We start from the raw sequence: 16,236 nt of genomic DNA on the forward strand, positions 1-16,236 counted from the left end.
CTACAGAGATTTACCGTCTCACATCTGTGGAGGCTGGAAGTTTGAAGTCCTGGCGTCAGCAGCGTGGGTTCCTTCTGATGTCTGTCAGGGCACCTGTCTCAGGTTGCCCTGAACTTCTGGAGCCTCAGGTCTTCCTTTGCTTTAGACAATGATCTCCCCATGTCCTCACGTTGTCTTCACTGGGTGTGAGTGTATCTGCGTCCAAATTTCCCCTTTTTTCTGAGGACAAAGACATGTTGAATTAGGGTCCACCTTAATGACCTCCTCTTAGCTCAATATCTGCAAAGACCCTATTTCCAGATAAGGTCACGTTCACAAGCATTGGCAGTTAGGACACCAGTATCTTTTGGAGGCGACACTAGCTTGTGTTGCCCCCCCGCGCAGCCACGTTCATGAACAGCCTTGTTCACTGCTTTACATTTCTTTACCTGAGAAATGTTTATCTTGTTCTGCCCAGTGTGCCATTCGTTTTTTTTTTTTCTTTTTTGCTTGTATTTATCATGCCCATCCACTGTGCTGAATCACAAACTTGCTACTTTGTACTTCCTTCTCTCCCCCATCAAAAAATTCCTATGTGTTCAAACCAGTTTTCTTCATGTTTCTGGACCAAAGACCCTTCATTTGATTTCAGTTTTACCTTATGTATATAATCCGTTCCAAGAACACTTCACCTTTGTAAACACTGGCCACATTTCTTGTTATCCTCTGCATCAAAGGCATGCATTAAATATCTACCAATATCTAGTTTTTTGATTGCACCCACAGCATGTGGAAGTTCCCAGGCTTAGGGCTTAAATCTGAGCCACAGCTGCAACCTACACCACAGCTGTGGCAACATCAGATTCTTAACTCCCTGCACACAGTGGGAGCTCTTAGTAAAAGTCCTTTCCCCTGCTGTCCTGTGTGTAAAATAGATAATAAGTTACGTTTTCTGGAAAAGGATATATTATGGGTTAATTTATGTCCCCTCTCTCCCAAAAGATGCATTGAAACCCTAGCCCCAGTTCCTGTGAATGGGACCTTATAGGGTCTTTGACATTGTAATCAAGGTAAGATCAGGTCATTAGGGTGGGCCCTAACCCAATATGACTGGTATCCTTATAAGAAGGGGGAAATTGGAACACACGGAGAATGCCATGTGATGACAAGACAGGAATTGGAGAGATGCAGCTGCAAGGATCCGCATCCACCATCAGCAGTTAGGAAGAGGCAACAGAGGATTCCACCCAGAGTCTGAGAGCAAACATGGTCCCTCGATTTCAGACTTCCAGCCTCCACAAGCCGTGAAAGAATCAAAACGTGTTGTTCTAAGCTGTCTGGTTTATGTTACTTTGTTATGGCAGCTCTAAGAAGCTAAAGATAGGATGGCAATTTGATAACTTCCATGACATCCACCTTCAGTAGTATATATAGGCTGCCACTGTTCCCAGTGAGTTCAGGGAACTTGTGTTTCCAGTTGGTGTTCCATCTTAGGGTAAGGAGTTCTGCCCTTGACTTCCCATGTAACAGAGACCTCTCCCCAAGCTACTTCCTCCAACCTCAAAATATGTTGTAGTACTAAGGAGACAGATGTGTTAAGTCTCGTGTGTATAAGTGTGCCTGCTTCCTTGGCATTCAGTAAGTAATCCATAAATGTTTAATAAGACTGAGTCTGGGAAGTTCCCATCATGGCTCAGGGGAAATGAACCTGACTAGTATCCATGAAGATGCAAGTTTGACCCCTGGCCTTGCTCAGTGGATTAAGGATCTGGCTGGCGTTGCTGTGAGCTGTGGTGTACGTCGCAGACCTGGCTCAGATCTAGCGTTGCTGTGGCTGTGATGTAGGCCAGCAGCTGCAGCTCCAGTGTGACCCCTAGCCTGGGAACTTCCATGTGCCACACATGCGGCCTTTAAAAACAAAAAACAAAACAAATCAAAAAAACTGAGTCTGGGAGTTCCCGTCGTGGCGCAGTGGTTAACGAATCCAACTAGGAACCATGAGGTTGCGGGTTCGGTCCCTGCCCTTGCTCAGTGGGTTAACGATCCGGCATTGCCGTGAGCTGTGGTGTAGGTTGCAGACGCGGCTCGGATCCTGCGTTGCTGTGGCTCTGGCGTAGGCCGGCGGCTACAGCTCCGATTCAACCCCTAGCCTGGGAACCTCCATACGCCGCAGAAGCGGCCCAAAGAAATAGCAAAAAAAACAAAAAAAAACAAAAAAAAAAACAAACTGAGTCTGAAGTTCAAGTCACTCAGACTCATAATTGTGTGAACTTGGACTACAACGTGACAATGTCCCTATTTGTTCTTGGACTAAAGAATCCCGTGCCCCAAAGCTCTCTTCCTATAATCACGTCGATGCCTCCTTTTCTGACTCGTCCCTTCCCCTCCTCTTTAAGAGAGTGCCCTCCTTACCTTTAATGTCAGTCCTCCAGAGAGAAATCAGAGCCTGCTCTCTATCCTCCTCCAGCCCCAGGTTACTCCATTTGCCTCCTGGCTCTAAATCTCCCCAACACTGCTCCTCCTTAGGTCACCAGAATCCATCAAATGTGAAGTACAGTTTCCACTTTCTCCAGTATATCTCCTCTCCTGGGCCACACCCCTTGCATTTTTGTTACTAACGAGCCTCCCTTGATGTTTGAAATGCTCTCCTCTTGACTCCAAGACACTGACCTTTTCTAGTTGTCCTGCTTCTCAGAGCATCCTTCTTAGTCTCTTCCGGTTACTCAATTGTGTCCCTGCTCTGGGTATTAAGTGTTGGAGTCACTAAGGATTTCATTCTTTGATTCATCTTTATTCACTTTGTTATTCCTCTGCTTAATCCTTTAGTAAATGTCTATACTTTCAGAATAAAACTAAATTCTTCAGTTTTGCATATAAGACCATGCATAATCCCTGCTTCTCCTCTACATGAGCTCTCTAATCTAATCATAACAAACCACTTGCTGCTCCCCAATATTCCATGCTATTTCATGCCCCTGGCCCTTCATACATGCCTGCACGTAGGTGGTAGATCATCTGCCTCCTTACTTTCTGTGACTAGCTGGCCGTCAGTGGCCTCAGGCTGGCTGGCTGCTGGGGTCACAGGGCAACTATACTTACTTTTCTCATCATTGATCAGGCCAACCCAGCCTTGCTTTCATGACGGTGCCAGGGTTCTCAAGAGCAGCAAAAAAGGGCAAACTCCAATGCAGGAGGACTGTTGAAGTCTGCTGGCCCCATGTTTACTCCAGAACCATTAGTTGGAGCAAGTCTCATGACCAAGACCGCTCAGTGTGGGAGGCAACTGAAAGGCCGTGGATACCAAGGGAGGCACACTACTTAACCTCCTAGGTTTCACCTTCTTTTTGTTCATTCATTCCACAGATTCTATGAGCACCTACTATGTTTTTTTAAAATTGAAGTATAGTTGATTTATAAAGTTCCATCAGTTTCTGGTGTACAGCAAAGTTACTCAGTTGTAAGATGTTCTTTATCATATTCTTTTCCATTATGGTTTATTATAGGATATTGAATATAGTTCCCTGTGCTACACGGTAGGTTCTTGTCATTTATCTATTTTATATGTATAAGCTTATCCCAAACTCCTAATTTATCCCTCTTCCCACCCCACCTTTCCCCTTTGGTAACCATAAGTTTGTTTTCTATTTCTGAGAGTCTGTTTTGTTTTGTGAATAAGTTCATTTTTGTTGTATTTTAGATTCCACATATAAGTGATGTCATATGGTATTTGTCTTTCTCTGTCTGGCTTATTTAAGTATGATAATCTCTAGGTCCATTCATGTTGCTGTAAATGGCATTATTTCATTCTTTTTATGGTTCAGTAATATCCCTTTTTTAATAAGATTTTTATTATCCTTGATGTACAGTGTTCTGTCCACATGCTGTACCACAAAGTGACCCAGTCATACATACATATGTATTCTTTTTCTCACATTATCCTCCATCATGTTCTATCACAAGAGTGACTAGATATTATTCCCAGTGCTGTACAGCAGGATCTCATTGCTTATCCACTCCAAATGCAATAGTTTGCATCTATTAGCACCATACTCCCAATCTATCCCACTCCCTCCCCCTCCCCCTTGGCAACCACAAGACTTTTCTCCAAGTCCATGAGTTTCTTTTCTGTGGAAAGGTTCATTCATGCCATATATTAGGTTCCAGATATAAGTGATATCATATGGTATTTGTCTTTCTTTTTCTGACTTACTTCACTTAGTATGAGAGTCTCTAGTTCCATCCATGTTGCTGCCAATGGCATTAGTTTGCCCTTTTTTATGGCTGAGTAGTATTCCATTGTGTATATGTACCACATCTTCTTAATCCATTCATCTGTCAATGGATATTTAAGTTGTTCCTGTGTCTTGGCCATTGTGAATAGTGCTGCAGTGAACATGTGGGTGCATGTGTCTTTTTTGAAGGAAAATTGTGTCCAGATATATGCCCAAGAGTGGGATTGCTGGGTCATATGGTAGTTCACATTTGATTTTCGGAGGTACCTCAATACTGTTTTCTATAGTGGTTGTACAAATTTACATTCCCACCAACAGTATAGGAGGGTACCTTTTTCTCCACACCCTCTCCAACATTTGTTATTTGTTGACTTGTTCATGATAGCCATTCTGACTGATGTGAGGTGGTATCTCATAGTAGTTTTGATTTGCATTTCTATAGTAATTAGTGATGTTGAGCATTTTTTCACTTGCCTGTTGGCCATCTGTATATCTTCTTTGGAGAAATGTCTGTTCGGGTCTTCTGCCCATTTTTCAGTTGGGTTGTTGGCTTTTTTGCTTTTGAGTTGTATAAGTTGTTTGTATATTTGAGAGATTAAGCCCTTGACAGTTGCATTGTTAGAAACTATTTTCTCCCATTCTGTAAGTTGTCTTTTTGGTTTTTGTTATTTTTATGGTCTCCTTTGCTGTGCAAAAGCTTGTCAGTTTGATTGGTTTATTTTTGCTTTTATGTCTGTTGCCTTGGGAGACTGACCTGAGAAAACATGTGTGAGGTTGATGTCAGAGAATGTTTTGTCTATGTTCTCTTCCAGGACTTTGATGGTGTCTTGTCTTATGTTTAAGTATTTAAGTCATTTTGTGTTTATTTTTGTGCATGGTGTGAGGGTGTGTTCCAGTTTCATTGATTTACATGTGGCTGAACCATTTGCTGAAAAGACTGTCTTTTTCCCATTTTTTATTCTTGCCTCCTCTGTTGAAGATTAATTGACCATAGGTGTCTGGATTTATTTCTGGGTTCTCTATTCTGTCCCATTGGTCTGTATGTCTGTTTTTGTAGCAGGACCACACTGTCTTGATTAACATAGCTTTGTAATATTGTCTGAAGTCTGGGAGATTTATGCCTCCTGCTTGGTTTTTGTTCCTCAGGATTGTGTCGGCAATTCTGGATCTTTTATAGTTCCATATAAATTTTTGATTTGTTCTAGTTCTGTGAGAAATGTCATGGGTAATTTGATAGGGATTGCATTGAATCTGTAGATTGCTTTGGATAGTATGGCAATTTTTACAATGTCAATTCTTCCAACCCAGGAGCATGGAATATTTTTCCATATCTTTGTTTTGTTCATTTGTTTGTTTGTCTTTTTTTTTGTCTTTTTAGGGCCTCACCCAAGACATATGGAGGTTCCCAGGCTAGGGGTCTAATAGAGCTACAGCTGCCGGCCTATGCCACAGCCACAGCAACACCAGATCCAAGCCACGTCTGCAACCTATACCACAGCTCATGGCAACGCTGGGTCCTTAACATACTGAGCAAGGCCAGGGATTGAACCCGTAACCTCATGGTTCCTAGTCAGTTTCCTTTCTGCTGTGCCACGATGGGAACTCCATTTCTTTGAATCCTCTTTAATTTCCTTGATTAATATTTTATAGTTCTTAGCATATAAGTCTTTCATCTCCTTGGTCAGGTTTATTCCTACGTATTTAGTTTTTTGGGGTGTGATTTTAAAAGGCATTGTATTTTTATATTCATTTGCTACTATTTCATTGTTAGTATACAGAAATGCAACCAATTTCTGAATGTTAATCTTGTATCCTGCTACTTTGCTGAATTTGTTGATCATTTCAAGTAGTTTTTTGTGGAGTCCTTGGGGTTTTCTATATATAGTATCATGTCTTCTGCATATAGTAACAATTTTACCTCTTCTCTTGCAATTTGGATACCTTTTATTTCTCTTGTTTGTCTGATTGCTGTGGCTAGAACTTCCAATACTATGTTGAATAAAAGTGGTGAGAGTGGACATCCTTGTCTTGCACCAGATTTTAGCATGAAGGCTTTCAGCTTTTCTCCATTGAGTATTATATTTGCTGTGGGTTTTTCATAAATGGCTTTTATTATGTTAAGGCATGTTCCCTCTATATCCACTTTGGTAAGAGGTTTTATCATGAATGGATGTTGGACTTTGTCAAATGCTTTTTCTGCATCTATTGAGATGATCATGTGGTTTTTTACTTTTCTTTTTTAATGTGGTATATGATGTTGATTGATTTGCATATGTTGAACCATCCTGTGAACCTGGGTAGTATGGCAATTTTTACTTGGTCGTGGTGTATGATCTCTTTTATATGTTGTTGGATTTAGTTGGTTAAAATTTGTTGAGAATTTTTGCATCTATATTCATCAGATAAATGAATATAATTTTCTTTTTTGGTAGTCTCTTTGTCTGGTTTTGGTATTAGGGTGATGGTGACTTCATAGAATGTTTTTGGGAGTATTCCTTCTTCTCAGCCTTTTGCAAAAGTTTAAGAAGGATGGGTATAAGTTCCTCTTTGTATGTTTGGTAGAATTTGCCTGTGAAGCCATCTGGTCCTGGACTTTGTTTGTAGGGAGTGTTTTTACTACATATTCGATTTCATTTATAGTGATTGGTCTGGTCAGTTGACCTATTTCTTCTTGATTCATTTTTGGTGGGCTGTCCATTTCTTCTAAGTTGTCAAATTTGTTGTCAAATATAATTGTTCATAGTATTCTCTTACAGTTTTTTGTATTTCTGCACTATCCATAGAGAGGTCTCCTTTTTCATTTCTTATTTTGTTTATTTGGGTTCTTTTTCTCCTTGGTGAGTCTGGCCAGAGGTTTGTCAATTTTATTTACCGTCTCAAAGAACTGGCTCTTGGTTTTATTGATTTTTTCTAGTGTTTTTTGAAGCTCTATTTTATTCATTTCTTCTCTGATCTCTATGATTTCTTTCCTTCTGCTGACTTTAGATTTTGTTCTTTTTTTTTTCTGATTTTTCGAGTGATTGATTTGAAATTTTTATTCTTTTTTGAGGAAGACCTGTATCACTATGAACTTCCCTCTAAGCACTGCTTTTGCGGCAGCCCATAGATTTTCATTATCATTTGTCTCAAGGAATTTTTTTAATTTCCTTTTTGATTTCCTCATTGACCCATTGGTTTTAATAGCATGTTGTTTAGTCTCCACGTATTCAGTTTTTTTCTCATTTCTTTTCCTGTGGTCGATTTCTAGTTTTATGCCATTGTGGTCAGAGAGGACACTTGAAATAATTTCTCTTCTCTTAAATTGTTGAAGGTAGTTTTGTGCCCCACTATGTGGTCAATCCTTGAGAATGTTCCATATGCACTTGAAAAGAATGTATATTCTGATTTTTGGGGGTGTAATGTCCTGAAAATGTCAAAGAAGTCTAACTTTTCTATTGTGTCATTTAGGATCTCTGTTGCCTTATTGATTTTCTATCTAGAAGAGCTGTCCATTGATGTGAGTGGGGTGTTAAGGTCTCCTACTATTATTATATTCATATCAGTTTTGCCTTTTATGTTTGTTAGTATTTGTTGTATGTATCTGGGTGCTCCTATATTAGGGGCACATATATTGACAATTATAATATCTTCTTCTTGAATGGATCCTTTTATCATTAGTGTCCTTCCTTGTCTTTATTTATGGCCTTTGTTTTATGAAAGTCTATTTTTTCTGATATAAGTATTGAAACTCCTGCTTTCCTGTCTTTTCCATTGGCATGAAATATCTTTTCCCATCCCCTCACTTTCAAGTTATATGTGTCCTTTCCTCTAGAGTGAGTCTTCTGTAGACAGCATATTGTAGGCTCTTGTTTTTTATGCAATCTGCCACTCCATGTCTTTTGATTGGAGCATTCAGTCTACTGACATGTAAAGTAATTATTGATAAATATGTATTTATTGCCATTTTAGACCTTGTTTTCCAGTGGCTGAGTAATGTTCCATTGTATATATGAACCACATCTTCTTTATCCATTCATCTGTCAGTAGACACCTAGGTTGCTTCTGTGTCTTGGCTGTTGTGAATAGTGCTGCAGTGAAAATTGGGGTGCATCTATCTTTTTGAATTAGAGTTTTTATCTTTTCTGGGTACATGCCCAGGAGTGGGACTGCAGGATCACATGGGAACTAGGACCACCTACCATAAACAAAGCCTTAGGTCAGGTACTCGGGATGCAGAAAATCTTCTCAGTGCTTGGAATTTGCATTTGAAGGCTGACACTCAAAGACTAGCACATTCAATAAAAGTAATACCAGGATTCACGACATAGGTCCCACGCAGCAGGGCGAACCTGAGAACGCCTCTCTGCATTTGTCACCGTGTCTGCAGAATTTGCTTCCCTGTGACCATCAGGATTATCACTGGTAGCCTCTTCCCCTATGAAGATGGTAAAAAAGCCAACATATTAAAAACATGATTTTGAAATTTTCAGGGTGTCAATTTTTAAAATTGTGATTGAAAAATTACTGCATTTTCTTTGGTAGCCTATAAATTCAAGCATGAGATTGTATGAAAAGAGCATTTCCACTAAATATCCTAACATCAAATGTGGGCCAGAGGAGCAGTGAAAATTTTAATCCTCCTTGCTTGTTTATAGGAACAAATATGCCCACACCTTCAAATTCATACTCGTGCAGATTACAAAGACCAAAAGTCCAAATGAAAATCCCTTTTGAAATAAGTAGCTGAAGCCTCCATATTAGGTGTAATGATTTTTTAGGCTTAGGACAGATTGCATGGGGAGCCCAGGCTTTCATAAAGCAGGGGGTGGGGGAATTGAGTTGGGCCTTCATTTTCTCACAAAAGGCACAATGTGAAGCGCATCTGTGAACATTGCATAATTTGTTATGTTCTACAAAGGGGTGGGTTTTTTTTATACACATACCAAAGCTGTTTGGTACTGTCTCACCAATGATCTCCATTCAGGTCCAGAAAAGAAATTGGCCTCAGAAGAGTGAAAGGGGAGTAAATTTTTCTTTAAAAATTAGATACAGATTATCACTTCAAAATGCAAGAGGGAATTTTACAAGTGATGGTGCACTGATTAGCTTTCCAGTGGACACCTAGTCCTTTGCGATTCACATACTAGCTGTGGTCAGCTGTGACCAATGTGGTTTATTACTCTCCAGAAGAGTTGAACTGAGATTACCCATCTAATTTAATTGAGAAATGTTGGGTGAACTTGAACTGTTTCATGGACATGAATGACCAGAGAATTTATTTGATAAGCCATTAAAGGCTGAATATGGTAACTCTCTCTTTGATGGTTTGATACAGTTGTTTCTTTAGTTCATTAGCAAGTCTCTCCTATACTTTTTTCTTGGTGGTTATTGTTCTTCTCATGATGCCATGAGCAGCAGCCGAAAAGAAAAAGGGGGAAAAACATTTACATGCCACATCGTTAGAAAAAAATGTTTTCTACCTACCTTTACCAGTAAATATGCATGAGAGTTTTTAATGTGGTTAACTCTTTACAAAGTGACATCAGCTTATAAGTAAAGGAAGCTAACAGTAATAAAATTGTGGAAAATTAGTAAATCCACTGTATTTTCATATGATCATCCCTAGATGATTTTTAAATAGTGTCTTCTGATTTCCTTTATTAAGGGGGGAATAAAAGATGTTCGGAAGTTAACATGTTATTCACCAACATCCTTTGCATTTTTTTTGTAAACTGGGCAGTGCAAGCTATCATTGCTGATATCTTGGTGCAGCATTTATGTAACTTTATCAGGAGCAGAACACACAAGGTGGCATCAGATGAAAAAGTGCTTTCGCTTGCCTCGTATGTCTGCTAACATTTAAGATCAATTCTGCTGTATTTCCAATGACTAATGCCAAGGTATAATTTGGATGTAGGCATCTTTAAAAAAAAAAACTGTATTTAAATATGATGCCTTTTAAACTACTCACAGAAACTCAGAGAGGGTAACTCTAAGAATAAATTACAAAATCACACCTCATGTTCCTAGTGACTCTTTAAATGGAATTTTTCATTGAAACTTTGTTATTAAACTAGAAAGTCCTTTTGGTAGTGCCCATACAAGCATAATAAATTGTATATGTTTGTGATACTGAATGACTCTGGCCCATATGCTGCACTGCAAAGCTACATGAATGAGGCATTTACCAAATCAGGCCCACCACATTAAACAGAAAAACAATCTTTATTCATGGTAACTTATCAGTTTCAATTAATCAACCTTAACAATGGAAATTCTGATGTGTTCAAGCAACTTGAAAGCAATAGGTCATCTTGAGGGCAGCCATGTTGTGTCTTTGTGCCTAAGGTTTCAAACAAAGCAACTTCACCAATAAATATACATGCATATACATACATACATGTGCATATATATACATACCAATGGATGGCCACAGCTATGCTGGGTCAGGCCAACCAAAATGCATGTTAAGTGTTTATGACTTTTATCATAGCAAATGTGATTGCTTTTCTCCAAGTATTACTTTTTGAGCTCTGCAAGTGTAAACAAAAGGAAAGAAATTTCCAATGGATGACCATCCTTTCAGTTTCTGTGCTGCTATGTGAATAGCATTGTGCAAACCATTCCAATGGTTTTGAAAAGGGGTAACCATTGGTTTGATTTGGTTACACGGTTTAGTAAAGAGCTCCCTCCCACTGCCTTAGGGTCTGTGAAAGGTCTGTGACCTGTTTAGAACTGCCAAGTGAAATGTCATGTTGCCCCTCCCAAATGGGAGTATCTGCATTCATTTGATCAGTATAAAAAATGATTGGGGATGGCGAGATCAGTGCTTTTGAATTGCAATTTATAGCAGTTTACAAAAATGCACATTGTTGGAAAAGAAAACATGGAAGTGTTTCTTTCCAAATTGCATTACCTGTGAAATGTCATTAGTCTTTGAAGGATATTTACATCCTTTTTTTTTTTATTATTATTTAGGAGACTTACTTAAACTAAAGAAAATCAGAGTTATTGTGTGATAATTTTTTAAACTTGCATTTGGTTCTAGTAGCAGAATTTAAGGGACACAATGTGGCTGCATTCTTAGGGTAAACGTAACTTGTTATCCTTTCTGCTTATTCTCTAAGATGGTCTTTGCTAATCAGTTGCATCAGCAGAGGATTCCCAGTTATCTTTCCCAGATTCTGAAGGAGATTCATTTGCTGGTAAATGCCTTGTCTGCTGATTTCTAACAGGGAATCTGAAGCCACAGGCATATTTAATTCTACCAGGTCTCCATTAATTCTTCAATTGTTTCCTACTGAGACTTCTTTGTTGGACGGATACTTTCTAAATTATGTTACCCATAGATTCATCTACATGTATGCACAGTCTCATAAGAGGAAATATTATTTCTTTTCATTAAATGCATACAAGAGGACATAAACTTTATCCCAAAAGTTAAGGTAGGCTGTTCAAGTTCATAAGGCTTAATAGAGCCACTTGGGAAAGCTCCATCTCTTCACCTTAGGCAGTGAGTAGAATCAAACTGTGTTTTGAAGAATTCTTCTTTAGTAAGAAAAGTTACCCTGGGAAAAGGGCCTCAGAACTTCCCTGTCTGATACTTAACTTGAGAAAGAGGGGCCGTGCTTCAGAAAAGACTTGACCCAGATACACTCCCTAGCACTCCACTTTGAACCTCCCCACCATTGAAAGCTGAGCTTGTCACGTTTTTATCTTTGTTCATGTTAAGCCTTGGAATGACAGCCTGGCTCTGTGTTCCTCTCTCCCACTGCCCTGGCTGTAAGTGTCCACATTGACACCTACCGGTGACCGCAGGCTGCAAGTCTTTGTTGCCTTCTCCACGCTCCTGGCTTTCACTGGGATTAGCTCAGGGCCTTTGTTCCCCTTCAAAGCTGGAACATCACACCCCATGTTGTGGCTTTCCTGTCTCAGACCCCCAACGCTTTCCTCACAATTTACACACCAGGTAAATGTCCCTCCCTACAGAGCAGAGAGCCAGCCTGGGGTGGGGGGCGGGGAGGGCCAAACCTCCCGATTTCCCAACTTCAGAATCCAGCCACGTTGGTTTTCTTTCCTTCTCATTCATAACTTTCTATTTCATAGGAGGACAGACTGAAAACACAAATGGAAATGTAAACCTTAGTTAGGTCCTTGGATCCAAATACAAGACAACCCCTGCCTTGTTTTCGTGACTCTCAGAAGAAGGTCATTTACTGGCCTTGATAACAGGCACCTGAAACCATCTCTCCAGTCTAAGGGCTGGAGGAAAACTATGGGGGGGTGGGGGCTGGAACTTGACTGTACCCGCTGCCTTGAAGGCCAGTGAGGATCCGATCTCCTGACTTAGCTCCCGGCTGCCTACCTCAGCTGGGGTCAGGCCTAGGAGGACCCCCTAAAAGCGAGGCAAAGAGCTATGGGTGAGGAGTGGGGAATGGTTTATGTACAGTAAGTAAAACAAATTTTCCTCTCTCTTCATCTTTCCATACATTTAGTGAGGTTGTCGGAACCCCTGGAAGAAGACCTTTTGGAGAAGCCATCCGTGCCCCAGAACACCCCAGCGGACGGTCTGGATGCTCCTCCTGAGTAGCGCCACACAACACTGGGCCGAGCGGAGCTGGACCCCAGAAAGAGGGCCCTCCCCATCCTGGCGCGAGGCCTGCCTCCCTCGTGAGGGATACTGTCTCCAAGGCGCTTCTAAATGAACGGCTCCGTCTCTCCAGATGTCGTGCGCTCACTGGAGCACCGCCCTTGAGAAGGCGAAGGGCGCCCTCTTTGCACCTTCCCAGGCCCTCGGTGAGCGGGAGGGGGGGGCGGGGCACGCGGACCCTGAGCGGCCGGCGGCCCAAACCATCCAGGCCCCTCCCGGGCTTAGCGGTGTGGCCCACCGCCTTAGGGCGGGAAGGGACGACATTCAGTTAAGATTAAAAAGTTTGAGGCACTAACCCTGTGTCACTCCCTCTCTAACCCACCAGGTCTCCCTATACCAGGAAGTCAAACCGATCTGCTGTCTCCTCGCCTGCCAGCTGATCCCCATAGAGGCGAGCCGTAAAACCCCCAAAGAGGGTTTCCGTTTCCTCTAAGCAGGTCCACTCTTCCATAGGCACGGGGCTCCTAGACGTATCTTAAATGCCGATAACAGTTCTTTAGTAAGTATGGAAACTCTTTGGAGTTTTGCTTCCCGGTGAGTGTCTAGATGAAGATTCTTCCAAGTGTCGGTTCTTTACGGAATGTCCAGGGCCGGTTCCTGCAAGTCCCGGTCGCTTTCTTCCGTGCGTAAAGGTCGACTCGGTCCTTTCCGGTCCCCTAACTGCAAGTCGGGCGCAGGCTGTAGCTCACTCTGAAGGTGGTAGGCACTGGAGTCCGGATTTCTAAGGCTATTGATGAAATCTCAAGAAATGTATTTGTGGTAGCTGTCACATAAAGCTGATCTACCCTGGTACAAAAGAAAGCGAGAGAGGCGATTTATTTGTGCGTAAAAGGCAGTGGGTTTAATTGGAGAGAGAGACGTGTTACTTTCACCGCAAGTACATGGGGTGGCATGGCGGTGGAGCATTATTCGAGCTTCATCTACTATGCACTATATGCCACCGTCTCCAAAGGAGTGTTGCCCTAGAAACTTGTTTTAAATCTGCTGCTATATATCAACACCTTGTTTTAGCAGTCCTTGGCTGAATTACAGTTACACAGTTTGGCGCTTCTTTCAAATTTCCTCCCATCAGTTTGGCTAAAGAAAGGAATTTTTCTCCTTTAGAAATGAATTGGCTTAATTAGTAAGTAGATTAATGGCAATTGCTGGTGAGTTGGTTTCCAGCAGAGTTTCACCAGAGAGGGTTAATCGGAGTCAGGTCTGGAATCTTTCCCAGAACTGGCTGCCAGCCATTTCCACCAACCAATCAACCCTACAAGAAACGGAGGAAATGAAATAGAATTTATATTCTCTGTGCTATTATCCTGGACGGAAATTCCTTGGAAGCAGCCACCTGGTTGGGTGTAGAACAGACTGTTTCATTTCAGAATTTTCACAGAAACTTTGAAAGGTTTATCTGGTTACCCAAGAAGAATTTCAAATGGCACAATGAGCGTCTCCCAGAAAGCGCATGGAAATGCCTGAGAGTCTCAGTCAATTTCAGGTTTTACAGAAGTTGTACAAACCTCTCAAGTCCCACCCTAAATCTTGTCAACCAGAAGCCTTTACAAAGTTTAGTTGTATGTTTTGCAGCCTTTTCACTTATTTTTTTCATAGTGATAAAAATGCATTCATAGTTTAACTTGCAGCTGCATTACTCTTGCAAAAAAAAAAAAAAATCCCTGCTGAGAAATGCATATAATAGGAAAAACAGATCGGCTGGACAGCAGTGTAATTAATGCCAGAAAGGGCTGAGGCCGGTTTCATAGTTTGTCTTTTGAGGATATCAAGACGAGACCTGGTGAAAAATGACGCATGCTTTAGCATTTCAGAAAGCTGGCAACTGGCAGCGCTTTTCCTTTTTTCTTTGACTTTCTGCCTCTGAACAAAGAGGTCGGCAGAACTAGCTAGGTTGTAATGAGTTCTATGTCCCTAGCACATTAAGTGCATCATGGAAACATATTGTATCGAAATAGTTTGGAGGAGAATACCGGGGATGAAAGAGAATGGGTGCTTTGATCAGCTCCCTGGGGTCCTGAGCGCGCACAGACTGACTTGCAAGGCGTTATTCAGCTCCAGCTAGACACACTTACAACACCATTCAAAGAAATTTGCATATCTGTAATTTATCACATTGGTCCAGAACATTTTTGCAAGGTAAATAAAAGTTGGCTGAATTAAAAAAAATCAATCATCGCAGATATAGTGGAAACTGTGAAGCCTGTCTCCATTAAAAACGTAAAAAATATGTCCATAAAACATGATGATTTAGAGCCTGACTTTATTACAAAATGTCCTTAGAGCAACAGGTTATGCGCTGACAAAGACAAGAGTGGCCGCAGTTTCTTTGCGCTTCTACTTTAGGGGAGTGTATTTGCAGTTTCCCACTGGAATAAAGGCAGAAAGTTGAATAGATGTGTGTGGCTATAACCAGCCTGCGACATGCAGAGAAAAATTAGTACACACTTTGAGGAGATGTGAAAGATGGCTTCATTTCCTTGGTGTCTGCAAGGGCTAAGTTAAATCTCATTTCTTCTGCTGTTGATTTCATTGCCAAGCCCTGGTTGCTGAATTTAGAAGCTCTAGAGGATGAATTGTCCCGACACCCGGTCAATAGGAAAACTTGCTTTGGAATGCCCCATGAGAACAAGTGAAAACTTAACAGGCAGGCATTGTTCTGAGTTTTTAAACAACCCAGTTAAACAGCAAACAAGAATCTTCAACTTGACCTTGGAAAAGGCTGTGTGCCTGTAGATAATCTATCAAACAACTCTGGATGACAATGATATATTTCAAAGTATTGTCAGATGAAAAGATTGATAAATTTGCTGCTGCAGAGGGAGAACTTTGGAAACAGGCAACAGGCAATTTAGCGCGCTCCCTCTGCCGCCACCTCCTCTGTCCCTGCTGCCCCGTCCCCACCCTGCCACCCCCCAGCCTTGGGGCCAACTCTATGGAAGAGGGCCAGTAAATCAGCACTGTAATATTTCTTAAGGGGCACAGAAAAGCTGTGACCAGTACTTCTCATATTAAACGCAATATTTCTTTGCTTTCGTGGGGAACAAAAGTCATAGCAAGACGTCTTTATGGCTAATTCAGTCAAAGGCACATCTCCGTTCCCCCTGCAGAAAGGTCAGTGTCGTTGTGTTTGGTCCACCAAGGGGGTGTTTTCACGCTGAAAACTGAGCCAGCTGTCCCTGTCATACCCTCGCCATTGGGGAGCACGCACTAGCCATGGTTATTAGGCACATTCTACACCTGCAAAAATACCGATTTCCAAGACTTTTCAAGACCCCCCCCCAGTTCTCATGGCCCCTCCTTTTTCGTCTACTAAACTTTGACAACACAATTCAAGCCCTGGATGAAAGCACCGCATGCGAGAGCAAGGCTGGGGAGGGGACGGCTCAGCTAGCCTCT

The 16,236-nt window shown here is 41.4% G+C and overlaps 1 protein-coding gene across 3 annotated transcripts in view; it reads left to right on the top strand.

Annotated features, from left to right (window-relative positions):
- C10H10orf67 (chromosome 10 C10orf67 homolog) overlaps positions 1-16,236 on the top strand; it is a 128,971-nt gene that overhangs the window by 112,159 nt on the left and 576 nt on the right. For 2 of the 3 annotated variants that reach the window (XR_001299311.2, XR_001299314.2), the window contains exons 17-18: positions 12,686-12,986; positions 13,166-16,236. The exon at positions 13,166-16,236 is cut by the window's right edge and continues 576 nt beyond it. Coding sequence is in view for 1 of the 3 variants with exons in the window: in XM_013980259.2 (XP_013835713.1) it covers positions 12,686-12,780 (95 nt within the window). In the remaining 2 variants the exon portion in view is untranslated. Of the gene's footprint in view, positions 1-12,685; positions 13,127-13,165 lie in introns of those variants that run through there. The other variant, XM_013980259.2, reaches the window with a different exon arrangement.

The sequence above is a fragment of the Sus scrofa genome, chromosome 10 (assembly GCF_000003025.6).
Source record: "Sus scrofa isolate TJ Tabasco breed Duroc chromosome 10, Sscrofa11.1, whole genome shotgun sequence".
In the NCBI taxonomy this organism is placed as follows: Eukaryota; Metazoa; Chordata; class Mammalia; order Artiodactyla; family Suidae; genus Sus; species Sus scrofa.